Source organism: Centruroides vittatus, unplaced genomic scaffold (genome assembly GCF_030686945.1).
Source record: "Centruroides vittatus isolate TY-2023 unplaced genomic scaffold, ASM3068694v2 contig_1832, whole genome shotgun sequence".
Taxonomy (NCBI): domain Eukaryota; kingdom Metazoa; phylum Arthropoda; class Arachnida; order Scorpiones; family Buthidae; genus Centruroides; species Centruroides vittatus.
This window is the reverse complement of record NW_027121128.1, coordinates 1,173,977-1,201,901: the sequence shown is the minus strand read 5'-3', so window position 1 is coordinate 1,201,901 and position 27,925 is coordinate 1,173,977. Positions and strand designations below refer to the sequence as shown.

Below are 27,925 nucleotides of genomic sequence, written 5' to 3'. Positions count from 1 at the left end.
TAGATGGCTGAAGTAGTTAAGATGTCAGCCTTCTGCTGTGGGGATCCAGGATCAAGTCTGGATGAGCATCTCCCAGAATTTTTCATGGGCAGTCTGTCTTAGATTTATCAGGTTCCATCCCATTATGGACCTAGTAAAACCTATGATAGGCATGAAGAAGGCTCTCTTAGTATCCACTGCAGAATGAGTCAAAAATAATAAAAAATTTATCAACTAATATAAATAAATAATTAAAATAAAACTAATGAATTTCAGCATTGAAAAATTGAAACATTTGCTTTTTTTTTTTTTTTTCTTTTTTCTTTTTTAACTATGAACTGTTTATATTTTGACACTTTCCTTAAAAGTAAATACAAGTATGTAATACAAATGTTAATAATTTCAGATTTCAGAATATGAGAATTTAAAGTCATCTTAAATTAAATTCAAATAAAATTTCTACAAGCAATTATAAAAACAATAAAGTTGAAAGTTATACTACTATTTAATTTATTTTTCAGCAAACAAACAGTAAAAAAACAAATTTTAAAGATTTATTATTAGTTTTAGAAGTGAAACTACTATCAAAACTAAAAGAATATAGCTTTGATGTATAATTAGTATCAAACAGATTTAAAGGAAATTTTTATTTGAAATTTAGATTTCATCATAATATCTAATTATTATATTTAGAAATTATTGTTACTGTTATTTTTAATCCTCCTCATTTGTTAATTTGAATATTTTGAAATATCATAGTCATTAAAATGGATGACTCTTTATAAGTACAGTATATGTACAAATGACAATAATTACTTTATGGTTTATACCTACCACAAATAAATTATATTTAAGTCATTACCAGGGCAATAATGTTTGAAAATTCATTTGAGAACTGTTTTTAAATGCCTTCTGAAATTTCTGATATAGGCCTATATATGTTTGTGAATTAATAAGTGTTAGAATTTCAACTAAATTATTAATTTTTAAGATCATATTACCATCATATCAAAATAATCAAAACTGTAAGTTTGAAATTTTAAGATAGAAACAATATTTTCAGTGATATTGATGATTTCTATACATAGCAACACTAAAAAAATTATTTTATAAATTATAAGCATACTGATATCAAGAGTATAAACATTTAATATTGAATCATATAAGTTTGTATATAAAGTATACATTTAATTTCTCATAAGAGAACTACAAAATGAATAAATGTAAATTCTTACATTTAATATTATTTGCAATGCTCCAAGTTTTTATTATTGTCAAAATATTTTCTATTGATTTCAATTGATATTTTATATCTTTTCAAAAACATTTCAAATTGTTATAATTAGTAAATAAAATATAGTCGAGTATTATTATTAACAGTTTAACTATTTTGTTGCTTTAAGGAACTTATAAAGCTGTAAGATGATAAAAATCTTAATATAATACTGTATTAGAAAATAGAAACTGATTTGTATATATAAATTCATAACCTCATTTGCAAAATGAGATTATAGAATTTCGGAGAAATTCAGTCTAGCGAATATGTTAATAGTTGCATTTAACATAATAGTTCATTATTTTGATTATATTTGGCATCTGTTAGAAAATATGCTATTCCAAAAACACAGCTGGATCATCATGTATAAAATCCAGTTTTAAATATTATTTTTTTGTAAATATTTTTATATTATATACCTGAAAGTATAACATTAATTTTTACATTCTTAATTATTCAGTTCTCTGAAATCAGTTTTAAATGCTCTCTAGTAAATTACTATACAAATAGAATTTCAACTACTATAATTACAGCCCACCAGTGGCTGAATGAATAAAACTACTGCACACCTTGCCTTGTGGAGTTTTCTGGTTTTCATCATAACATTTAAATAGGGGCCAGTTTTCCATAGAAAGTCTCCCAGGAGGCATCCCCCTTGGCAGATCATCTGAGAGTTGCATTGCTGTATATAAACAGCAACTATAATTACACTTTTAAGTCCTCGTGAAAGATATAAAAATGATATATTATTAAATAGTTTAACAAAAAAAAAAACCTTTAAATTCCAGCAAAACCAATATAATCTAATGAAAACAAAACACCTTGGTATTTCCAGCAAACAAGTAAAATTTAATAAAATAAAAACGTTTTCGACTATTTTTAATAGTCCTCTTCAGTTAGACTCTTTAAATTGAAAATGGAACATAAAATAGAATGCTTCTTTAAAAAGAAGAATTAGAACAAAAATAGAATGCCAGCAATAACATCATTTAAATTTAAAATAATAAAATAAAAATAACATGAAATAAAAGTAACATAAAAATAGTACAAATTAAACAGTAAAATAAAACAAAGTATTAATATAATTAATTGTTATAGTAAAAAGATTTCCATGCACTAGAAAGACTATCAGCATCTCTATGGTTGATGCAACCTTTGGTATTATGGGCCTTGTAAATCTCTAGTTTTTCAATGTATTTAATAAGATGTTTGTTAGTGGCAGTCTTAAATATGGAAGCTTTATCCCAATGAATATTGACATATTGTTCTTTTGCGAAGGCTGCCAGGACGGTACTGTCCAAGTGTTTAATAATTGAATATTTATGCTCCTGCAACCTTTGTTTTAAAGACCTCATGGTGGCACCAACATAAACTAACTCTGAATTAAAACGGCAGTCAGTTAATGGGATTGAATATACTCCTGATGTGTTGTTTCGATTTAGTTTCAACTTATCGTTCTGTAGAATTCTGTAAATCATAGGATTACGTCGATAGATCATTTTAACATTGTTCTTGCGAGCTATTTTCTTAAAGATGACGTGAAAGAAAATTTGAAATTCTTTATTTATTTTGGTCTTTGTACCAGTATATCAGACAAGTCTCCTGAATGGCTTCCCAGAACATGCAGAACTTTTTGTAGCAATTGGTGTCAAAGGTTGTGATGAATAATCTTATTATGTAAAGAAAATATGGCACTGTGATTCAATAGAATAACTTAGCCTTGACAGTTATAATTTTTAGACACGGAAATCAAACTCTTAGAATGTAACAGTGATGTATTCGGGATTTGGTTCAAAAACTGATTGCTTTGGATCCAGCTATTGTGCTTGTGGATCCACAGCACAATAAGCACCCCATGGATGTGCCCCTGGAATGTAAATTTATACAAATTCTGTTTTGCTTATTAAATACAAACATAAATAAAAGTGGAAAGTAGCAGATTATGGTGTGTTGAGCAATACAAAAGTTACAAACTTTTGTATTGTTCAACACACCATTGTTTCATTGACAATTAACAATGAAAAAACCCTACAAACTAGAAACTGAAACCACTTTTTATTTAATCAGCTTTAATTCTTAATTTATTAGAAATGATGGATCTGTTTATTTAGTTGAGATTTTGCATGTTTTTACATCAATTTCACCACATTCCTTCAGTTTTATGATAGGGAATTCTAAAGAAAATGCATATCATTATGTAGATTTGATAAGTCTCAAGGAATCAAACAGGTCTGATACTCACACAGGTCATATCAGTTCAGGAATATTATCACTGTAGATGATGTTAATCAGAATTTGTGATGAAAAATTTATAGTAGATATTAAAAATAAGTGAGAGAATAATATTATGGATGATTTTTTTGCTGGAGATTTTTAGAACATTACTGCAAAATTTTCATTTGTACAACCCCCAGACAAAAAATTAGAATATTCACCTAACCAAAAGTTTACTGTACATTTTCTCTTGAACAACAAAGAGTACAACACTTTTTTTGACACTACATAAACAATGTATATGTATATTTATTATACCCATTAATCAGACAAATTAACTCAAAAGTTCTTTTTATGAATGGAAATGAAATGACAAAAAAATAGAATAACACTGACTGTGACAAAAAATTAGAATACAGTAAAACCTGTCTATGGTGACCACCCATGGTTCCTTCAAAAAATGGTCTTTTAGACAGGTTGTTGTCCAATATTGGTGGTGCTGTAATACTGTATTTCTGTACATATTAATATTTTGTGCACTTTTTAGTCATTTCTACTAATCAAAACTCGAGGTGAGCAAAAATAAGCGAATTTTTTCAACGATAGAGCTATATTGGTAATAGCGAGGTTGAGGCTGAAGTTTTTAATGCAAAAACGTGTAGTCGGACATTTGGGCGCCGCTTCCCTGTAAGCCTAGAAGTTTGGCAATGGCCTTTGGAATGTCAAGCATGATTCCACTGACTTTCCAAATGCCATTGCCAAACTTCTAGGCTTACAGGAAAGCGGTGCTGAATGTCCGACGTACATGTTTTTGCATTGAAAACTTCGGCCTCAACCTCGCTATTGTATTTTATTCTTATCAGATAACTCGATTTACAGGAGTTGTCATGATTTTATAAGACAGATTTAATACCAATATTTTAAAGATTAACACAGTATTCGCATTTTCTCGATTATAATGCACACTTTCTTTTTTCTGACTTAATTAATTCAACTCTATTCTTTTCGTTTGCTCCTCCGTCTTCGATATACAAGTGCGTCATATTTCCCCATCACTTTTTGGTTTTCATTGTTAATCTTATTTTAACTTTAAAAATACTGTATTTTTTTAATATTTAATATTTTCTTAAGTACAATAAGAAAAATTATTAATTAATAATAAAACGATTTACATTCCGTGATATCCCAATGACAATGGCGGAATCGAAAAAGAAAGGTTGCCTGTAAAACTGATTTTTGCATTAATGCATTTATTGTTTTTTGAATATTTTGCGTGCAAAATTAGTTGGATATTATTTTTCGAAAACTGTCGTGGAAATAAGATAGGTTGATACAGAAACTATTTATCGCACATGTACTGTATATGAGTGTAAAAAAAAAAAATGAATAAAATAAATTTTATCAAACGATGAGATCAGCCAATTTATTGTATCGTGTACAATATTTTATACCCCTAAGGAAAACGCTGTAGGTGTACGGTAAAATAAATTTCATTTTCCCACAGTTAAACTTTGCCACTAATTGCCGTTGTGATAAACAATTTCCACTTTCTCTGATAACTTTAACATAATCTTCTAACGACAGCGCTTCGCATTTCTTTTGTTTTTCGGACAATTTCGAACAAACTGAAATGAATTTCCTTTGTTGCTAGACTAATTCATTAACACCTGCACCTAATTTCAAGGGTGGGTTCGAAGAATAGTTTAGACCAGATATATTTGTGGAAGTGGTCGCTTATTACAGTTGTTTTATGTTGTTTCGGATCAAAGATTGATGCTCACCGTCGCGTTACACAGGTGGTCGTTTAATACGGGTAACTTATGTGAAGACTCTATGTATAAACTATTCCGTGCCAGAAATTTTTGCCCGTCAAATGCAGGTGGTTGCCTAAGCAGTTTTCACTATTAGCTAAATGTGGATTAAATATAGAAAATACAATAAAATAAACTTAATATTTTGTGGCGTCGCTGTTTGCCATAATTACTGCTCACAATTTGTCGGGCATGGTGCAAATTAATGCTTCACATTTGTTTCTGGTGATGCAATTCCAAATGTGTCAAATGCACATCACTAGTTCTTCTGTAGAAGTTGGGTACTATTCTTTAAGTCGTCATTTCATGACTCCCCACAAATTTTCAATGGGGTTTAAGTCTGGGGAATTGCTTGGCCAAGACAGGATTGCAATCTGTCGTTCTTATAACCAAATGTATCGTTGACTTCGCAGTATGAGAGGATGCCCCATCTTGTTGAAATAGAAATGTTTTCTCAACTAAATCCTCTGCCAATGGTATCAAATGTTTCTAAGATGTCTTGATATGTCTGTGCATTGACATTGTTCCCGAAGAATGCACAGTTGTTCTACATTGTTGGCACTCATGCATCCCCAGATCATGACAGACGATGCAAACTTTACGGATCTCTTCATACAGTCCTTTTCGAAGGACTCTTTGGTTATTCTCCGTACACGTAGGTCTTGGTCGCCATAGGAGAGACAAAACAGGGATTCGTCACTGAAGAGAACGTTATTCCAGTTGTCTTGTCCCCACATGAACCTCTCTCTGCACCATTTGACATGTGCTTGTTGTTTTTTTGTTAGAGATGGTTTCATCTTGGGAACACAGCAGTTGAAGTGCAAGTCGTGCAACCTTCAAAATGTGGTTCAGCTACTAACGTTCACTCCAATTGCTCTATTGTGCATGCAAGTGTTTAACGCTCTTAAAGCGGTTTTGCTGATAATCCTTCTCAAGTTTCTCTCATCCCTCACAGTCGTTGCTCATTTACGTCCACATTTCTGGTGTTTGTTAGTTAAAACTTGAACACGGTTTTGTTGTTTCAGTATTCTAGAGACTGTTGGCTGAGAGCACTTTACATAATTCACAATTTCTTTTTGTTTGCTTCTTGCTTTGTGCAATGCTATGATAGTATCTTTACTTCTGTCACTAATGTCATGTTTATGCCCCATGTTGTACTGTTATACTGCTTTGCCCAGCAATATGCAAGTTTGCATTACAATTTAGTTTTTTATGGCTATTTGTCTGGCTGTTTTTGCCAATATTCTAATTTTTTGTCACTGTAAAAGTGTTGTTCTATTTTTTTTGTCATTTCATTTCCATTCATTAAAAAAAACTTTTGAGTTAATTTGTCTGATTAATGAGTATAATAAATATTAGTGATGTAACGAATATTCGGTTACTACCCGGTATTCGGCCTATTCGGCCTATTTTTCACTATTCGGCCGAATACCGAATACCTAAAAACAGGAGTAAGAAATAACAAAAACACAGTAAATTAATCATTTTTGTTATTTTTATTAATGCTGAACGTTAAACTATAATTATTAAAATTAATAAAAAATAGCATCTAACTCTAGTATTAAATTATTTCGTAATTAAATAATAATATAGCCTTTATCTAGCCCGATATCTTATGGCATTGATGGCGTGTAGGTTAGAATGTATCGGGCATTAATGTTATTGTTTAGTTAATTATGTTATATTCGTATTCGCATATATTTTACTATTTATACGATATATTTGAACTTTTCCACAACTGGGGAGAAACTAAACCATATTATGTCACCACTAAAGTATATCCTAAAGTATATTCAGTCTACAAATACGTAGTAAAAACAAAATTTTAGTGTTTAATTAAAGAGTTAAAATGATCGATTGCAAATAAAATAACTTATAAGTTATAACTTACATCTAAATACCAACAACTGCCGAATCATAGCGGGCTATTTACGGCTATTACATAAATTATAAACCAATTTGGCACTAGAGGTAGACGTTAGGCTCCATCTCATATTAACTTTTTAATAATTATAATTTAATTAATTAATTTAAATAATTTAGACCTAATGGAAGAAAAAATCGTAGTGACAGCGGGCCAATAGAGAGCACGGTGCGCGATCTTTGCCATAATGCGGTTTGCGCGCCAATTTTCGTACATGCGTTAATCAAGCCGAATAGTTTGGCCGAATATTCAGCCATTCGGCAACGCTCCTGGCCGAATATTCGGTATTCAGCCATGCTCCTAGCCGAATATTCGGTATTCGGCTCACGCCGAATATACTATTCGTTACATCACTAATAAATATATACATTGTTTATGTAGTGTCAAAAAAAGTTTTGTACTCTGTGTTGTTTATAAGAAAATGTACACTAAACTTTCAGTTAGGTGAATATTCTAATTTTTTGTCTAGGAGTTATGTGATGGAGTTTCAACCTTATGTCAATTTAAACAGTTTCAATGTTTTGAAAAATTATAACAAATCTACCCTATATTTTCATTTATATTAACAGTTCATATTGTTGTTTTTATCCATATTTTATGATTAAATGTATATAAAAAAATGTTATGTCTATATGACATTTGTTTCTGTAACACCACAATGTGAACATATACAACGTGTGAATCTACAGTATTCACACCTGTTGTGAGTGAATATTTCTGTAATTGATCTTTAGATAATATTGATTGCTGCTTAACAACCTTTCACACTAAACTAATTTGTTATGAATCATTTGTCAGATTAAAAATAATCTACTGTTCACTTAAACTACAGATGGAAATTTGTATAGTTATTTTTATTCTATACGTCCGTTGGGCCTTTTTTGCATGCTATCATAAGTTTTACCAGGGCCAACAATAGACGCACAACCCTTGCAGAAGGCCATTGAAACTGTTGCAGGCAGTTTTTTTTAGATTAACTTTTTGGTATGGAGAATTTAATGATGTAAAATAAACAAATAAGCTAGAAAGAAATTTAAAAGTGTTTTAAATGCTAAATTTAAATGATTTTTTGGTATACAAATGTCAAAATTTTAGGGAAGTTTGTGCTAAAGAGGGAAGATCTTTATCAGTTACATCTCTAAGGTCTTATAATAGTAGTAGTATTTGGAATTTTTACAATGTAACACACACAATTATTATTATTCTGTATTAAACTACTTGACTTACAAAGTGACTTCAGTAACTCCAAATGCATTTCTATGGTCTTATAGTAGTAGTATTAATTGATATAAGTTCACCAGTAGCTAAGTGAATGAAACCACTGAACACTGGTAATTGGTAGTGGGTTCACACCTGGCCTGTGGGCTGGCGACGTGGAGTTTTCTGAGTTTCTCCATGTTTGTAACACCTAAATAGGGCCCAGTTTGCCTTAGAAAGTCCTCGAGGGAAAGTCCTTAGAAATCCCTCTTGGCAGATCACCCACGTATCACATTGCCACATACAAGTAAACCAAACCAATTTATAAAGAGCACAGGTATAAGTTTAGTGCCAAACTACCTTAAAAATTTGGAAATTTGTATTACAAAGAATGGTTTTAAAATGTTAATTACAATTAATAAATTTAACTGATGATTCAGAAAGAATTATTTGCGTTATAAAGTTGCTACATGAACACTTAACCCAGATAATCAGCCAGCTAGCAACTGTTACAGTAAATCACTGGTATAGAACTATTCAAAATATGATTTCTAAAAATGTATGCTGTGAATAGTATAAAACAGATAGGATTTTGTTTTTGTAGGAGTCATTTTTTTAAAAACTGCAATAAGCTAAAAAAAATAAATCAAATTGTCTAAACAAAACTTTCATTGATCAGATTGTGATTTAAGAATTGTTATATTTAATTAATTCCTTAAGAATATCAACAATTTCCCCCCCTTTAATCAATCTTCATGACTTTAAAGTTGTCAATAATCCACATGTCATTGAATGGTGGTGCCTAAATTATGTCATGTGCCACATGTCATTTAGCAGTAAGAGAAATTAAAATTTACATGATTTATCTTAAACTTCAGTGAAGGTGATTATGTATGTATTTGACTTAAATTTTTTTAAATGAACAATTTAAAATTTAAGAATAGAATTAATTATAAAGTAGGAAAAATTTTATATCTTAATGATGATTGAACCACGATGCATTATTTTAATTACTCATAAAAGTAATTCAGATGAAAAATTTATAAAATAAAGAATTATTTCAATGTTCGATACAAAATTTGTTAATTAAGAAAAAGCTTATACTAAAATTAAATTCTTAGAACAGTTCTTAGAGTTTAATCATTCTATTTTTGTTCTCTAGAGCTTTATTGAAATGAGTAATGAATTATGAATAACATATTTTACTATTTTCTTTATTTTTAAGTTCTTCCTGAGTAGATTTTCTAGCTTAATATCAGATTTACTAAAGTTATAAGTAGGTCATTGCAAGCAGCTTTAACAGAAATTATAATATAAATTCTAGTTTGAAGGAGAATGCTTCAAACTAGAATTTATAGAATTTTTCAAACTATCTAGAATATGCTTTTACTATGCTGTTTTTATGATTGAATTAGTAGAATCATTCATACTTTATTGTATTAATGAGACACAAACAGGAATATATTCAGTTTTGAATGTGTAATTATAATTATTTTCGATAATTTTGTAGTAGTAATTCTACAAATTAGTTTTATATTTCAAGATCTTGGACATGGTAAAAATAGTAGTTGGAATTTATTGAATCCGTAAACAGTAGTCTAATGCAGTGGCGTAGTGTGGGTGCCTACACCCACGCTATGCCACAAATTTTCCTCTGCCCCAGGCAGCTACGCCTGGGGCAGAGGAAAATTTTGCTGCCCCCTTATTTAGGTATTACTATTATTTATTATGAAATTTTGCCACTCCCTTAAAGTGCCGCCCGGGCTGCCCCTGCCGCCCTCACTACGCTACACCACTGGCCTAATGACAATTTTCTTATGGAAATTGGCATAGATTAATATACAGTAAAAAACCTGTCTAAAATGGAACCTGAATAAAACAGAAACCTGCCATATCGGAAAAAAATATCCAGTACTGTGCAGTTCCGGGTTACACAGGTTTTAATGTAGTTTATTGCATTGTTCACAAAGTAATTTTTATAATTATATGAATAATAAAATTATATAAATAAGAAATGTGTAATGATTTTATGGCTTATATACAACCAGTTTATAATTTCCTGATTATTATGTAAGCTTATTTGATGTAAAAATATTACAATTCAGTTCAACGATTTATATTAAGATTTTCGCAAAATTACCCATTTTAAGCTTATTTCGAATATTTTTTCAATACTAAGTTTATACGTTTGTAGAGAAAAATTTACATAACATCAGTAACAGGACTGAAAGAATTATTTAGTTCAGTTTGATTCATAAATTTTTATGTTAATGCTGAACATGCAAATATGATTTTCCAGACAGAATAACTCAAAATTTTGTTAATTAAAGCTTTACACAAATGTTTCCTTCTTTTACTTCAGTTATTGAAGAAGAAATTCATTTTTATAATGTTTCTAGAACATCAGAAGTGGGGGATGAGAAGTGATGAGATGAGATTTGGACTAAGGCCAATCGTAAATGTGAGACCTTGCTCCCTTTCCGAAAATCATAGAAAATGTACGAATAAAATCGACAAAAACAAAAGCAGAATTTTTACTTAAGACTAGTTTTTGGTGCGTCCTTCTAAGACCTTTTTAACCTCTCTTCCATTTGGCTTAATTAAAACTCTTCAGATAGACCGATTACTACATTGTAATATATATAATCAATAAAAACAATCGTGTTTTTATGATTTATTTTCGTCTGAATTGAGTTGTTTTTAAAAAAAATTATACAACTCATTAGTGTATTTGTTCGTTTACTTGTATTGTATCCGTGTTAGTTTCCAGTAGCTATTTATAACGAGAGAAATTGTAAACAGATGTCTGACAAGCGAAAACCTGTTGATTTGTGAAAGCGTTTATTATTTGATTTTTCTCGAATTTCACGAATGAATCTTGTACTTTATAATAAAATTTCTCGTAATTTTATTAAGTTGTACGTTAAGACAGTTGTATTATCTATCTTCAGACGTCAACTAATATGTTCTACGATCTATACATATACAGAATTATTCATAATTTATTAACAATATATATCGTAACATTGCTGAACATTTCAGAAGATAATTATAATAAAACATTTACTGTTACGTGATTTTAAAATTTCATTGCCGTGCCGTTGATATAGATCTACATTTTCGATCATTGCTCTCAATTATGTGAGAAGTGTTCTCAACTTCATCGTCTAATATTTGATTAAGAAATCGAAGGTTTGAAGAAGAAAAGACTGAAATAAAGTTCTGTTACGCTATGTTTTCTGGGTTTTTTAAAATAATAAAGATAATTTGTAATTAATTCAGCATTGATATGCTTTATTAAACGTTTAACACATCTTTTACTTAATTTAGGATTCAGTATTGATATTTTTATTTCGGTCCTGCATCAGTTTTTATATCAGTAGTTGAAGCAGTTTAATAATAGCTACAGATGCTTCTGATAATTAATGTCAATCGACCATACCAAGCGCCGTTAGATGATCCCATTCACTTGTTTAAAAAAGTCAGCTATAGAATAACGTGATATAAATACTTTCGCTAAAAATATAATAATAAATATCTTATGATTGATTAAAGTATGTTTGAAGCAGATGTCGTTAGTGAACAAGCCAAGTGTCTTTTTCATTTGTCTGAAGTGTGGTTATTCTTACGATCTGTTTTATTTTGAAGTGCGATATAGCAAAATACTATATGTACCGTTTGTTTGATATAGCCCTTGTACGACGAATTCGTTTTTGTTTATTAAGCATGCCCGAGCTTAAATTAAACCACAATAAATTAATTAAAGAGAACTTTTCTAAAACTGAAAGCTTAGTCTTAAATTTTCGTAAAATATTAAAAAGAAAGGATAACATAACTGTTAAAATATCTTATATTGACTGTTTATTATCTCAGTTTAATTTGTAAAATTCAGTGGGTTAGCATTAACTTATTTTAATAAATTCTTGAGTAATATTTGGAATATTTTTCTAGAATTTAAATTATGATAAGCTGAAAGATTAATCGATATTTAAAATCAAAGTTTTCAGTCAGTTTTCTATTGTAGTTTTCTGCAATTCGTACCTTCGCTTTCAGCAGCATTTCACGTCATTAAATTCCAAAAGTTTCATTTTATTTTTATGCCATTAGAATTTTAATTTTAAATTGAATGAAAATAAACGTGTAGTATTCGTAATTATAAATTGAACATTTTGTGAATAAATGATCACTTTATTACATTTTAATCCCACCATCTTTTATTGAAAGATACCGAGCAGAATATCGAATTATGATTGAAAGATTTATTTTTTTGCATCAGGAATTTTTCAGAATCGATGTTGTAAATAACATTGCCATTAGCAATGAAAATGCAATGACCGTCTTATATTTAATAATATGCTATTTACGTTTCCTTATAGAAACAAATTGTCTTTTTGGGAACTGAATCTCCATAATCGAGTTCTGTTTACGTATCTGCAAACACATTTGAATTGAATAAAGTAATATTCACTCAAGATATCGTTTCAATTTTATATTTTCAGCACGTTGCTTTAAAGCTGTGACTTACATAAGATGCAATGCCTGACTCTCTTATCGAACTGGATGTGAAGATACATATAAATTTTCGTGCGCGTACAGTACCTGAAAGTTTGCTTATGAATGATAAAATCTAAGTTGTTTTGTTTACTTCTATAAAAAAAAGTATAAAATAATAGAAGTGTATTTTAGGTTTAAAAAAATGTATGGTTGTGAATTCATTTTTAAACGAAGGATTGAAAAGTGGAGATTTTTTGTTATAGATAAGCAGTGGAAAAAGATCTGGCAAATGGCAATGTTGATTATATTGAATGCTTGGAAGATTGCCCACGCGAAATAAGGAAAAGAAAGTTTTATACAATATATAAGCTAATTTAATTTGGAAAAATCGTTAACTTGCATTACTTTTGAGTTTGAACCTGTACCAAAAATTTATTGCAGTTTCATACAAATTAAATACATCTGCTCCGAGTTTATTTGTACAAATTGTGTTTGTTATGAAGTGAATTTTAACCAGTTTAGTTCCATAATTCTATGTTTAATTACTTAATAAAATGTTAGTGTGTTTTTTGACATGTCCACATATTCAATTTTCCCTTCAGGGCAAATCAGCTTTAAGTTAAAATATAATCTTAGGATATTTCAATGAACAAAATATTAAAATACTTACTTTATTAAATTGTAGTAATGGACGATTTGTAAATCTCTCCATAATTCATTGTTCATAATATTTACAAAATGACCTTGCCACCAGTTAAATGGAAGGTAGGTCTTTACTTTCTCCGTATGATCACGTCACGAAGTAGTTCAGATTACCCTTTATAAATACCTAAACATCTAACATTAGAGAATCATTTCCTTCTCAGAATCACTAACATTTTATTTATTTATGTCTGATGATAGATGAAACAAAGCAGGAGCTGTCCTTTCGAGACACTCGAGTCTGTCATTCTGGGTGACACTAAACACGTTCTCTTGGCCGACACGTGACCTCTAAAGCTTATATGCACTTGCTCGAACAGATCTGTACTGGAGTCATGCATGTCCGACGTTTGGTATCTAGCTTCGTCCTATGGGCGTGTTGTATGGATACTCTTGTCTCTTCTTCATTAATACAAAGACTGCGAGAGAAACAAAGCAACGATGAAAATAAATCTCGAGGTTTGGATTTAACTACAGATGCATGGATTCACGTTCCTCAAGTACTTCAGGATGTTTTAGCTTCTATAGACGATAGATTGCGTGGTTTGGATACGTTTGGCTACACTTTGAAATTAGCTAGATTGGACTTTTCGCTAGAACAATTGGTAAGGCGATTGGAAAATATAGAAACTAAATTAGGACGACTGGAAACGAAGTTCGATCTGAGAATGGAAAAAGTGGAAGAGGTTGTTATAGGTAAAGACATTAAGGAAGAATTTTCCAATGAACATCTATCTAGAAGAATGGAACATCTTAATGATAAGTTAAACAATAAAGCAGCTTTTCTAGATGCCAAAATAGATATAAAAATGGAAAGAATAACTAACAAATTGGAGTTACTCGAAAGAGATTTACATAATTCAGTTGATGATATACTAGAAAAGTTAGTAAAAAGCGATGACAGGCATCTGCAGTTCGAATCGACAGTTTTGTCAAAGTTTCTGAAAGTCGACGACGTGGTTAACAGTGTTAGCGATCTAAGAATATTCTTGAAGGAAGAATTGGTTAACTTATTCGAGAAAAGGATGGATAAATTGGATACTAATACAGTGACGATACTTGATAATGTGGATAAAATTCTGATAGACGAGGAGGCGAAGTCGAAGAACAATTTGAATCATTTGGGTGATAAAATGGATAGATTTCACAAGGAGCTAAAAGTGGCAGTGAATAATATCTCCTTTAATTGCAATGGAGAAGGCCAGAGTAGAAGTTTGGCCACTCGATGCGAAACTTCAGCGCGCATTCAAACGCAATTTCAGCAACAGATGGAAAGTTTAACTTCTTTGGTCGAGAAATCAGTTAAAATGGAAGAAGTCAGATTTAAAGAATTGGATACAGATATTGAAGTATCTACAAAAAAGCTCTTGAACAGCATTCAGGAATCTAAGAGGAATTCGGACGAACAGAAATCGCTGTTGATTAAAGTTCTGGAAAGTGGAAACAGGAGTCAGAGTCTACTCCGTCAAGAGCAGCGAGACAGGATAGAGCAAAGCTCCAAATATCACGCAACTTTAGCGGACGTGAGTGGGAATTTGGATAAAAAAGTGACCGAGTTGAGATCAACCGTCGATACCAGCTTCGCTACTTTGCTAGTGGCTCAAAATACTTTTATCAGCACTTGTAAACGGATTCAGGAAGAAGAGACTCAAATTTACGACATTCTGCAACAGATGGTATTAGAAATGAGGAACAGATCAGTCTCTGATGTATATAAAATCGGAGCCGAAGTACAACAGAACGGGATTAAACTAGCTGCGACTCTAGAAAAGATATTAGCAGCCGCGTCATCTTGCAAGAACGAAACAATAAGGGAGATCAGGAAACACGTCAGCAAATGTTATCTTGGACATAAGAATTGGAAACAATTATCCGAAATGGCGGTGCAAAACGGAACTCGATTCGAAGACGCCAATGATTTTCAGGAATTTACGAACGATTCCGATCAACTCGGACGTATGATGGATGTTAATGGAACCACCAGCGATTACGATGCTGATTATCCCGTTACCGAAACAGATTACGATGGATCTTAGCCGTATTTTGTAAATTGTAGCCGGTCCAGGCGGCCTGTAATATGTAAATATGTTTCAATAATAAATAGTTCGACGCCCATAAGTAAGTTTTTGCTTTTCATCCTCAACCAATCTCGTCAGTTGCGTTAGATTAAGAATTCATTTCACATAAATTGATTCGGGACGTGTCGGGCGATGTGTTTGAGCCGACCTTTAAGATAATCTTCTGTAGACAATATGCGATAATATATATATTTAAAAAAAAATGTCAGCCATCTTGGAAGTTCTTTCGTATTGAATGAATTTTCGACTTGCCTCTAACTAATTGCCTTAAAGTTGCGAAGATCGAAAGGATTCTAATTAATTCTATTATTTTAAGTAGTGATTCAAAAAGTAGATGAGTTTATTATTTAATTAAAAAAAATTTAAACTCCGATAATCTCGATGGCTGACTTTTTTTGTTAGACGTCATAACTGTTTAAAAAAAGGTTAGTAAATCTAAAGAAAAAACTAAGTATACAGTAATTCAATTTTATCAAAATAAATTCTTTTCCTTAATTTTTTAATGTAATAGTTCTAACTTTTATTTCCTTTTAGATTTTATTTTTGTATAATTCATAAAAACATTATTCATTTTTTCAATCTTACTACTTTAAAGGGAGATTTTTTTTTGTAGGTTTCTGTTTCATTTCTGAGCATATTTAACACTGTGTTTCTAAGTACAGCGGGCATTACGTGTGGCTCCCTATTATCCAGATTTTTGTTATTCGGCTCACTATTTTCTTTAAGACTGGATAATCGAGATTGTACTGTAATCATTAATCTAATCTTATAGAAAATGTTTCCTTGCATTAATATTGTTTATTTAGGAAAGAATAAAAGTTTTAGGCTTTTACAAGTTAACTTTTGTAGCAATTTGTGTGTCAGGACAATATGAAATATTATTGTTTTTATATAATTAAACTCTGAAATTTGAATGTTTTGATTATTAAAATTATTTTTTAAATCTAATTGCACTGCCAATAAATTCAAACCTGCATAGAGGGAGGCCGACAAGATTATTTGACTTCAGTCCTAGCCATAGAGGACCTCAAAATTTAAGTTTTTATATAAAAATATAACTGAAAGTAATATAAATTAAAGTTTCTTTTAATCAATAATAATAAATTTCATAAATTTAAATTTTTAGATGTTGTATAGATTACTCCCGACGGAATTTCAGGACTTTGAATATACATCTGAACTCGGGACCTAGACAAGTTCAACGGTACCCTCCTTTTGGACCAGAGATGAAAAATAAGAAAGTTATCATATTTACAATTTCTTGCCTTTCACAATGCATTCTATGCTATTTTAGTTTTCCACTAGATGGTGCTGCTTGTCAACGTTCCCTCTAATTTTTTTCATAGATGAGTAGAACATATACTTCTTTGAGCAAAAATTTTTTTTGCTGAGCAGACTCTGAGCAAAAAATTTTTCTGAGCATATATATATAAAATCTTATTTTTTCCTATAAAAATTAAAATAATTAATTATGAAGTAGAGATTAAAATCCATTTTAAAACACACTTCCATACAAAATATTGTCTTTTGTCAATGATTTAATGTATTTAATTGAAATATACATAGCAATAATCATGTTGCAGACATAGTGAGAAATAAGTAAACAACAATTTAAGTCAGTGTGCATGCTCGCCTGCATGGCACATAAATTCTTGTGCACGGCAACAATTTGAGCAGAGCGCAGCCACGCAGTTTAGAGGGAACATTGCTGCTTGTAGTTCAGTAAACGTTTCCTTTTTTTTTCTTTTGTTTAAGAACTACCGTGAATCAATAGCTAGTGATGTTAAACACTCGGTGGCATGCAGCTGTTCCCCTCCGGGAGGAATCTGTTGAGAGCACGAACAGTTGACGCCACCTAGTGGAAAACTCTAAAATGGTGTAGAAATGTATTGTGAAAGGCAAGAAATCGTAAATATGATAACTTTCTTATTTTTCGTCTCTGGTCCAAAAATAGAGTATCATTGAACTCGTCTAGGTCCCCTGAGTTCAGATGTATATTCAAAGTCCTAAAATTCCATGGTGAGTAATCTATACAACAGCCAAATTTTTAAATCTAAGTTTAAGTTATTTTTAAATTTTCAATCTTTTTCATGGAATTGTATTAAATACATTTTTGCCTTTGTTTATAAAGTGGGAGATTTTTCTCAATGTTTGATTCGAAATTTTAACAGTAAGACCTCATTTAGCTCTTAGGATGCATTCCTAGATGACAAAGCACCAAATGAAACAGCGTTAAACAAGATTATTTTAACCCGTAGTAAATAGGGAAAGGGGAACATGCAACCAAAAATAAACAAAATTTACTTTAATTTTAAGTTATTTTTATATTAATTTGCATAATAATATGCTACATAACATGCACACAGAAATGTAAAGTTCATTTTTGTGACAAAGATCCTGGCTCTTCTGAAATTCTTGATTTTTTTGTGATGAACTCATCTAGCGTCATTTGTCATGCTTTCTTTTTCTTTCGTTAAGCAAATGTCAGTAGCAGGAGATTGCATCCAAAATGCCTCATCTTACTTTTGTACTCTTTTCAAAATCTGGATCATTCACAACAGTTTGATCAATGATTTTGGTTATCGTTATCAAACTTTTACTAAGGAAATCTGTAAAAAATTCTTTGGGTTCTTTGTTTTCAAAATCACTATTTTTCAGTTCTACATGAATTCCTTGTTCTGCTAGTTCTTGAAGGTCATCATTGGTAAGGCTTTCACCAGAAACTTGTAGTAACTCCTCAATATCCTGTTCGTCTACATCTCCTAGTCCTGCTGTATCGATTAGGTTGACAATTTGGTCAACAACAGGCTCTTCTCGTTAAGAATCCTTGGATATCTCTGGCCATACCTTCTTTCGCACTCTGTTCATGCATTTATCAGTTAATTTTTGCCAAGCAAAGACAATATTGTGTATGGCTTCCATGATGTTATATTTTTTTTAAAATTGTACCAAACAAACATAGATTTAAGGGAAGGGCAGTGCTATGATGAATTGCCACCTTTTGCTGATTGGTTTGTGTTTGGGAATAAATATATTATATACAAATCAATGAAATGCAGCGATAATTTGAATAAGTGTAAATTTTGCACTTTTTTCAGGCTTTGAGCAGACCATGTTATAATGAATCATCGTTAATCAAGGAAGCGCTAAGCAAAGTCTTACTGTAATATACTAAATATAAAAAGTGAGAAAATTGTTTTAATTATTTATTTTTGTAATAGATTTCATAAATACATATTTGAAGTTTCACACCTTTTGCAATTTTTAATGAGGTTTAATGACAAATTTATCATTTATCAGATAGCATTTCCTGTTGCAACTTAGTCCTCTTTTTTTCCCTTAAAATTCCTAACATTAATGGCTATCAAGTTACATTTTAATTGAGTTCATTTGCTTAGATAAGAAGTTATTAATGCATTTATGATTATGATAAGTTGGAAACAGAAAGTGATATGTGAGCAAAAAAGATTCAAGAAATGCAAATTAAAAAGGTAAAAATTAATTAATTTGTTAACGTTATATATTTTTTTTAATGTTTAATTGCAGATTTTAATATTTTACTACTACTATATAAAGGAGAGAAAGTGTATGCATGAAAATTTTAATTAAAATTATTTTAAGATAGATCTGTTTGTGCGTGTAGCTAATTTAGTACTGATACTATAAATTTGTCATCATTATCCTCTCCAAATTCTTAGGCTAAGTGACCTGCTCCCCCATTTTTGTTGCAAATTTTGGGTGTCTTGCTTTTTTTTATTTAAGAGCATCTTCAAAATTCTACTTTTGTCCATTCTCTTAATAAAATGACACCATTTCTTTCTATATCTTCCAATTGTATGGTTAATTAGAACTTCTTTAACATTCTATTAAGGATGAGATGATTGTCAGGTTAGTGGATTAACAAAGAATGATTAATAGGGATTATATAATTGTCTAATTGCTGTCAAGTATTTTTTTTTTTAAGTCGTATAAAATTCAATTTTTTTTCTTTTTATTTCAGTTTTTATGCCTAATTTTAGTTTATTTTAGTTTTAACTTTTTAAAACAGTAGTTACTAAACAGTTGCAAAAACTGGAACAGAAAATAGAATGAAAAGAAGAACTACAGATATATACACTAAATTCTAGAAATAGTTAAAAAAATTTCTCCAAAGGACATTATACAATATTCTTCAAGATTTAAATGTTAAATTTGTATTTAAATATTATTTCAAATGTTAAATTTGTATTTTAAAAACACCGATGCATTCTGAACTGAACTTTAATTTGTAAAACTCAGTGTAAAATCTGAAGAAGGCCTATCAAAGGGCCAAAAATGTTTGTTTTTCAAATTAAATATTGCTGAAATTTAGTATATATGGTTTCTTCTTTTCATTGTATTAAAACAATAGTATTAAATACAGGGAAACCTCGGTTATTATGGTTAATGTTACCAGAAAATGCTACGACAACTGAGAAGAATAACATATAAGAAGTAAGAGATTGTTTTCAAGAAATTTCAAAAGTTATGTTTAAAATATTAAATACTACACTATATACTTATTATATATATTAAATATATAATGAGTTTCTAAGTATCAAACATACAGAAATAAATATATAAGTAATTAATTAGTTATTTCTGTATTTGTTCTTTAAATATTTGTCCAATAAAAAATTGTATGATATTAATTAATATCTATGATTTATATAGATTTATTGATGATGATGATGATGATAGAAATTGTCGTTAATGGGAAGTGCTTTCTGCTGAGTTTGAAATCTTTCTATATTGTCAAGCTATAGACTATATTTATGTATACAGTATATCTTCGTCATGTCCTCATCAAAGAGTCAGGTATGGGATAATATTCATTAATTGTCTCTCTGTCTCTCTCAATAACACTTTTTTCAATTTCATTTTGCCTCTTATCTTTATTCTATATCTTTTTTGATCTTCCCATCCATGTCAGTATCTAGTTTGTATTTGAAGACTACAAAGCAGATTTGGGTGCTCTCTTGTTGTCCGTCCTCTAAAACATGACTATATCATTTGATATTTGCTGACTGCATTTTGTCAATTAGGCTGTCTATTTTCAGTTCTTTCCAGATCATTGAATTTGTAACTTAATCTCTTGTTGTTTACATTGTTCTCAACTATTTTATCTCCATGACTTTGTTTTTGTGTACTTGTTAAGCTTTGTGTTTTAATTGTGTGTCAGTACAGGTTTGTAGTAATTAATAAACAGCTTTCTTGCAACTATCTTAATTGGATATCACTATTCCATATCAGATGTTTAATGATCTGATAGAATTTTGAAGTGTTTTTAATCCTCCTGTCGGTTTTTTGAACTAGCTTCTCATTACTATTTATTTCATTTTGTAATCAACAGAATATTATATTACCAGTAGTATAGTCTATATGATATTTTAGAAGAATATGTTGTATACATATTTCAGAACATTCTGTATCTCATTTCTAAAATGTTTTTCATCTTATTAAAACAAACAATTTTGAAATGATAGTTATGAGGCAAAATATATAAGATATTCTAATTAATTAGTCCACTATTCAAAGAAAATAATGAATGATATAAATGTAACAATAGATCATTATTGTATTATATTATCAGAAGCAATATCAGAAAAAAATCATTGTGTTCTAAATGAAAAACTTTTTATAATGAAGTATACTGTATAGGCTAATTAACAAAATTTATTTCTTTAATGTTGTTTAAATTTAGGATATGATTCTTCATCTAACAAATTCAAAACCTATCTCCAAGTATTATAATTCAGTATTATAATTAAAAGTATTTTTGTAATATTTAGTAGATGTGAGTATACTTGATGATAAGGGAAGCTCTAAAGTATTTGGTATTTGTTTTTCATGTTTTTAGCTTAGTTTTCCGATAAAGTAGAGTTTTATGGATTTTCTTATGTTTTGTTTTTACATGAATGCAAATTTATACCTAAACCAACAAAATTCACACCTAAATGCTAATTCCAGCAGTAAATGAACAAGTAACTTTAATACTCAAACGTTTTCAGCCCTCTTTCAGAGGCCCTCCTCAGGAATGTGTGGAACATACAAAAAAACAGGATAGAACTGTTTTTTTTGTGTGTTTCATACATTTCATATATTTTACAATTTTAAAATATGTTAGAGTTTAAGGTTTTATGATTCTACAGATTGGCATATAAATGATTTTTATGAAAAAAATACTAGGTGTTCTGTTCTTGGCCACTTTAAGCAGTCCTCTGATGTGATTTATAATAATACTTTATAGAAATAATAATTTTAAAATATATTAAAGAATAATTGTTGGTAAAACAACAGAAAATTCTGTTGTCTAAAATAGTATGAAGCAAATTAATAAAGGTAACTGGCATTTAAATTAACTAAGTTTTACAGAAGATATGGCATTTTATGACACAGCAAAGATAAATTTTGGCAATTTGCAGGACCTAAAATTTATTATTACTTTCCTGGTTCTGTTATGTATAACAGAAGGATTATGGCGATTGGTCATAAAAATGACTCCCAAGACTACATTTTTGGACTCGGGATCTTAAAACATCGAGAAATGAAAAAAAAATTCTGTAGGGTTTCTGTACGTAATGAACATGTGTACACATGTTCATTATGTAACAGACTGACGAGGGGCAAAAGCTCGAAACGCGTTTGTATAAAGTTTATGAAGTAAATATCGATGAATTTTGCCAAGTGTCTTTAAATTCACCAAGTTGTGACATCAAACCAAAAAAAGTCTGCTTCTATGCAAACATTTCATGTCAGCAAGTCAGCAAAGCCAATATAACTTTTTAATATAAGATAATATCATAACTTTTCAAAATTAAGTATTATTTAATTACTTCCATATTTGTTTGGTAACAAATTTTAAGCTGGTGTTTATAGCCACTTTCATAATATAGCATATTAATTATCAATGAATTAGATTTGTCTAATATAGATTTTTTTTACTAGGAAAACTGTTCAATGATCTTAAGTCCTAAGTATTATCTGTATTTGCTTATGATGCAAAGAATAGGCCAAACTGCTATTTCTGTCATAAAATGTGAAATATAGATTTTTCTTTTAAGTTTTAAAAATAAAAGATAGATAGTTACAACATACAATTATTCGGAAAAAAGACCAAATTTCAAGCATAGAATTTAGCAGTCACTAGCCATGTCGATAGTTTCTTTTTAAAATGATTGATATTTCTTTTCCTTCTTGAAAACAAAATAATTGAAGCCATCTAAACTTTGTCCACTTTAAAGACTTCTTTTGTCAGATAATCAAATATTTACTATCAACACAAAGGTTATTGTGACAAGTACTTTTAGCTTTAAAAGTCCATCATCAAGTTTATACTAATTAATACAAAAATAGTTGAAAATATCAAAATGTTTTATGTACAAAATAAATATAATTTAATACTTTCAATTATTTTTGTATTGATTAGCATGTATGAATCAGACAATGGTACTTTAAAAAGGCTGAAAATACTACAGTAATCTCCTCTGGTTGGTAAAGAATTGATAATAATAGCTAGTTTCAATTTTTGATTGTTTGAGGTTCTTTTTATGTATACACAAATAAAATGAGTAAAATATATCTCAAAATATTTTGGAATTTTTGTAAATATTTGTAAATTTTGAAAAAAAATTTTTTTTTCTAATATACTGATGTAAAAGGATCAAGAAATCAATGCTTTATAATTAAATGCTTCTTTATACTGTAGTTTTTTTATATTAAAAAAAAATTGAAATGACTGTCAGACAGTTTAATTAAAAACTAACAAAATTAAGGACACAAAACTAACAAAATGATGGACGAAATACGGTAATATCTCGGTACTCAACACAAATTCTGGGAAAAAATTGCTCGCTACTCGACTGAACAAATCCTACCTGCTAAAACAAGTTTTTGATTAATAATATATTTTTATTTTGTCATCCATAAACATTATGAAAATGTTGTTGATATTTCTGATCAAGATCAACAAAAAAGATGAACTTAGAAGATGACAATATTTTGTAAGAAGAAAATGCCCTCATTTAACTAAAATTAATATTAATGCATAATACAGTACTTTTAATTGTGATTATTAATTAATTATCGATTGGAAATAAATTGTTGATTGCTTTAATAAACATATTTCTTTTAGTAACGAAAAAGAATAGTACAATTTTGCTAACTTCTTGAACTTAACACCATGTTTTGCACTAGTCCTTTGTTTTGTATAGCATGACACTTTTTTGGAACGTAATTTACCTTTGCATAACCTGCCCATCATATACCTTGCACCTCTGGAGCATCCTTTAAAAGAATGTCACTTACTGATTGCAGTTTAGAAAGTACCATCTCAAACATTAAAACATTGTTTTTCTATTTCATTTTGTTATAGATGTAATTATAACAAATTAAACAAAAAACTGGAATACTAAGAGAAACCTCCTAAACTTCATCAGGCAATTGTATTTTCAACATGTGAACAATGGAATTTTATCATGTTGCTTCATTTATTTTATATACCAAATAATAATAAGTGTTAAAATAAATTCAGAAAAAAATAAATATAAAATAATTTTAATGCGGATAATATCTCGAGATGTGTTTTCTAAAAGACTTGTGTCACTGACTTCAAAGGAAAAAATATTTGAGTTTGCAATTGTGATTTTAAATCAGCTTATAAAACCTACACCTCCTTCAAATTGCCTTTTAAACACAGATAATCTGCAGGTTATCTGCACAAAATTATAATACGATAAAACCTTGCTAGTTTTGACTTCACTAATTTAGAATTTGAGATAATTCAGTTGACTATTTTGCATTGTGTATTTTAAAAATAATGAATTTGTCAATTCTAATGTGGGCTTTAATAACTATTATCTTACTTTAAGACAAGATGTATTAAGATCTCATCAAGGAATAATTATACTGGTAAAAAATTGCAAACAAAAATTAGCTTTTTTAAATTTGAATTAATAAATATGGGTGATGACAACAGCAATACGACCGCTTATTTTGCATTGTAAAAGTTTATCAATTTACTATATTTGTTCATTTAAAGTGCACAATAACATTTGACTTTAAATAAAGTATAGTTTTTGGACCATACAATACACATTTGAGTAAAAACTTTGCTAATTTGGACTAGTCTTTCCTCCACTTAGTTCAAATGAGTAAGATTTTGTTCTAATTATAAATTAAAGTAAAATATATAATTAAACACATCATTTAACTATTAATAATAATTAAATTAACTAATATATTTAGTTCTGTAATTTATAGTAGTTAGAAAACTATAACATTACATTTATGAATATACAGTGAAACCTCAGTATACGACCTTAATCCGTTCCCGATGTTTGGACTTATACCGAATAGGACGTATACTAAACCAACCTTTTCCATAAGAAGTAAATGTAAAAATGGTTAATCTGTTCTCATGTAAAAAAAACCCCTCTTGATATGGAATATTAATGGGGTTGTAAAATAATTTAAACACTGTTTGAGCACATTAATAAAAAAATTAATTTTATTATAGATTTTTAAAGTTATTACAGTATATTGTATTATATTATTTAAATCATTAAATCAAAATCAAATTGAATCAAACTCTCCTTAATACTAATAATCTGTTTAGAAATTGATTAAACCCCTTTCGTGACATTAGCAGATTTAATAATGTTTTTATTTTTCACAATTGTCAATATCGTCGTTCTCGGAATACGGTATGCAACAGTTAAATCTCGAACACCCATGCCAGCTTCATATTTCTCAACAATCTCTTTTTTCAGTTCCATTGTGATTCTAGTCATTTTTTTAGTTTTCTGTTGCTTTTCATTTGCCTTTTTGCAATTCACGATGAATAAAAATAATAAAATTTTACTTACAAATTAAAATCAGAAGAAATTTAACAAAGTTATAAACCGTGGCACCGTGAACGTCTAGTCTGGTCTATTACACCAATAGTGCTACTTGTTCATAGATGGCACGTAAGATTGAATTAAGTCATATACTGAACAAAAGTCATATACCGAGCAAAATTTGTTTCGTCAAAACAGGACGTATTCCGAATTGAATGTATTCTAAAGCAGACGTATATTGAGGTTCCACTGTATTATGAAATTATTGTGTAATGTTTGATATTAAAAAGATACTAATATAAAATGTATGTTTTTAGGCTGATCTTGCTCAATTACGTCAAGATTTGTGTGAAACACAAGCTTCACGCATTGTATTAGAGAAAGAATTGCAGAATTTGCTGCTTCAACTTCATGCTGCACAATTACAAGTTACAGCTCAAATGGGCCATATGGAAGACTCACGAACAATCAAGAAAAAATTGGTAGATTTATCTTAAAAATTCTAGTATAATTTCATATTGAGTTATTGATAATTACTATTAAATATTAGATATTATTATTTACAGTTTTATTTACAGTTAATAATGTTAGTTAATATTAACTAACATTATTTCAATACTAATTTAGGCACGTTCTCATCCCTCACTTATGTTGGCTGATCTTTTTGTCAGTTAAACCTGCCTTTGACAGTTTAAAGTGTACTGTTGCTAGCCATACAATCTTATTGAACTATTGACTTATTCAAAAATTAATAAATTAATTTCATGTGTTTTTAACGTAATGCTTTGTTATCTTCAAAGCCATGTCTAGATTTTGGTTAATGTAAATCCTCAAACTTCTTTTAAATATTTTACATATATACAGGATGCATAAAAAAATGTTAATACTAATATGGAAGTAACTGGTTATGTCAGGTTTGTAATGGAAAGCTGCTTAGTTCTTCACGTGCAAGAAGTCATCACAACTCAATTGTAGAATTTTGAAAAATATACAGTCCTACTACTCTGCTGCAGTGATTGCACAATTTTTTTTTTTTTTTTTTTTTTTTTTTTTTTTTAAGCACACTACAAATTATTTTAAGAAATTATCTTATGTAAATGAAAAAAATTTATCTGTACTGTAAACTCTTGTTGAAAATTAAATATTATTTCATAAAATTATTTTCATTTTGTGACAGTGTTTAACATTTATATATAAATTACTTTTTAGATAAATTGTAAGTTTTTTTCATTTTTAGGAAAATGAAATGGAACAATATCGTAAAAATTCACAAAGGGAAGCATTGTTAGAAGCTGAAGTGATTCAACTTAGGAAAGAAAATAAAGAATTAAGAAGTTATATTTATTCATTACAAAATGAATTATATGGCGCTCGTCTTGCTGCTAAATATCTTGATAAAGAATTAGCTGGGAGGTAAAAAATTAAATTATAAATGATATATAATTGTGGCTGAAATTTAATTACAAAAACATTTAAATCTTAAAAGTCCAGCAATCACAAACTGTTTAATGACATTAATATTTTTGGTCTTATTGAAAAACACCTTCAGATGCTTATTACAACTTACAAAGGAACAGAAAAATAGTACAGGTGGAACATTACAAATTTTTAAATATTAGTGTTCACAGAAGACTTGGAAAGAAATATATATTCAAAATATCAAACAACTGGAACATTGAACGATACATATTCAAAACATCAGTAAAATAATAAAATAGTAATTATAGTTACAGATACAATAATTAGTTTGTGATTACTGGATTTTTGGGTTTTTTTTTTTTTTTGTTATTTGATTGATAAGTATTCAGTTATTGGTAAGCATAAACATATTTAAAATAATTTATTTGCTAAATGTATTAAACTATATAAAATATATTGAAAATTATTAAATAAATAGAAATATATTAGTCCCATTTTCTTAAAATAAGAAATATTTCCATTAAATTATTGTTCTTTCTGCTGTAGATACATGGTGTCCCCATAAGTCTGGCTTATAGGAGTTGTGTTTATTTTTTACAGGTGAAACATGGTGCTGATTGTGGTCTGTAGTCAGTGTGAAGTTGCAGAAATGTTTAACAGGCAGTTTTCAGATTCCCACCAATTACATACAGAGGTCTGGATCAGTGGTGTGCAAACTATTTTCATTTCCGACTCCTCATTTTGTGTAAAATTTTGCCACGACTCCTGGATAGACAGTAGACATTTTTTAATCATCAACGTAGTTAAAGTGAAATTCTTTCTGTGATTTGCATTTATGTTTCTGTCTTATTAGAGGTCTGAATAAAACATAAAACATAATTTTATGAAACAATGGTTTTATTTATGCATATGGGTATGAATATTTATTTAATGAAAAATACTTTTGAAAAAACTTTACACCATAAGAATTCAAT

At 29.3% G+C, this 27,925-nt stretch overlaps 2 protein-coding genes across 2 annotated transcripts in view; both read left to right on the top strand.

Annotated features, from left to right (window-relative positions):
• Positions 1-27,925, top strand: part of LOC136969963 (Golgi-associated PDZ and coiled-coil motif-containing protein-like) — a 54,039-nt gene that overhangs the window by 5,446 nt on the left and 20,668 nt on the right. The window contains exons 2-3 of the mRNA XM_067264314.1: positions 25,850-26,014; positions 26,770-26,945. Coding sequence (XP_067120415.1) covers positions 25,850-26,014; positions 26,770-26,945 — 341 coding nt within the window. The remainder of the gene's footprint in view (positions 1-25,849; positions 26,015-26,769; positions 26,946-27,925) is intronic.
• LOC136969960 (putative leucine-rich repeat-containing protein DDB_G0290503) lies at positions 13,564-15,715 on the top strand. Its single transcript, XM_067264309.1, has one exon. The coding sequence runs from the start codon at positions 13,900-13,902 to the stop codon at positions 15,631-15,633; it is 1,734 nt and encodes a 577-aa protein (XP_067120410.1). The 5' UTR covers positions 13,564-13,899; the 3' UTR covers positions 15,634-15,715.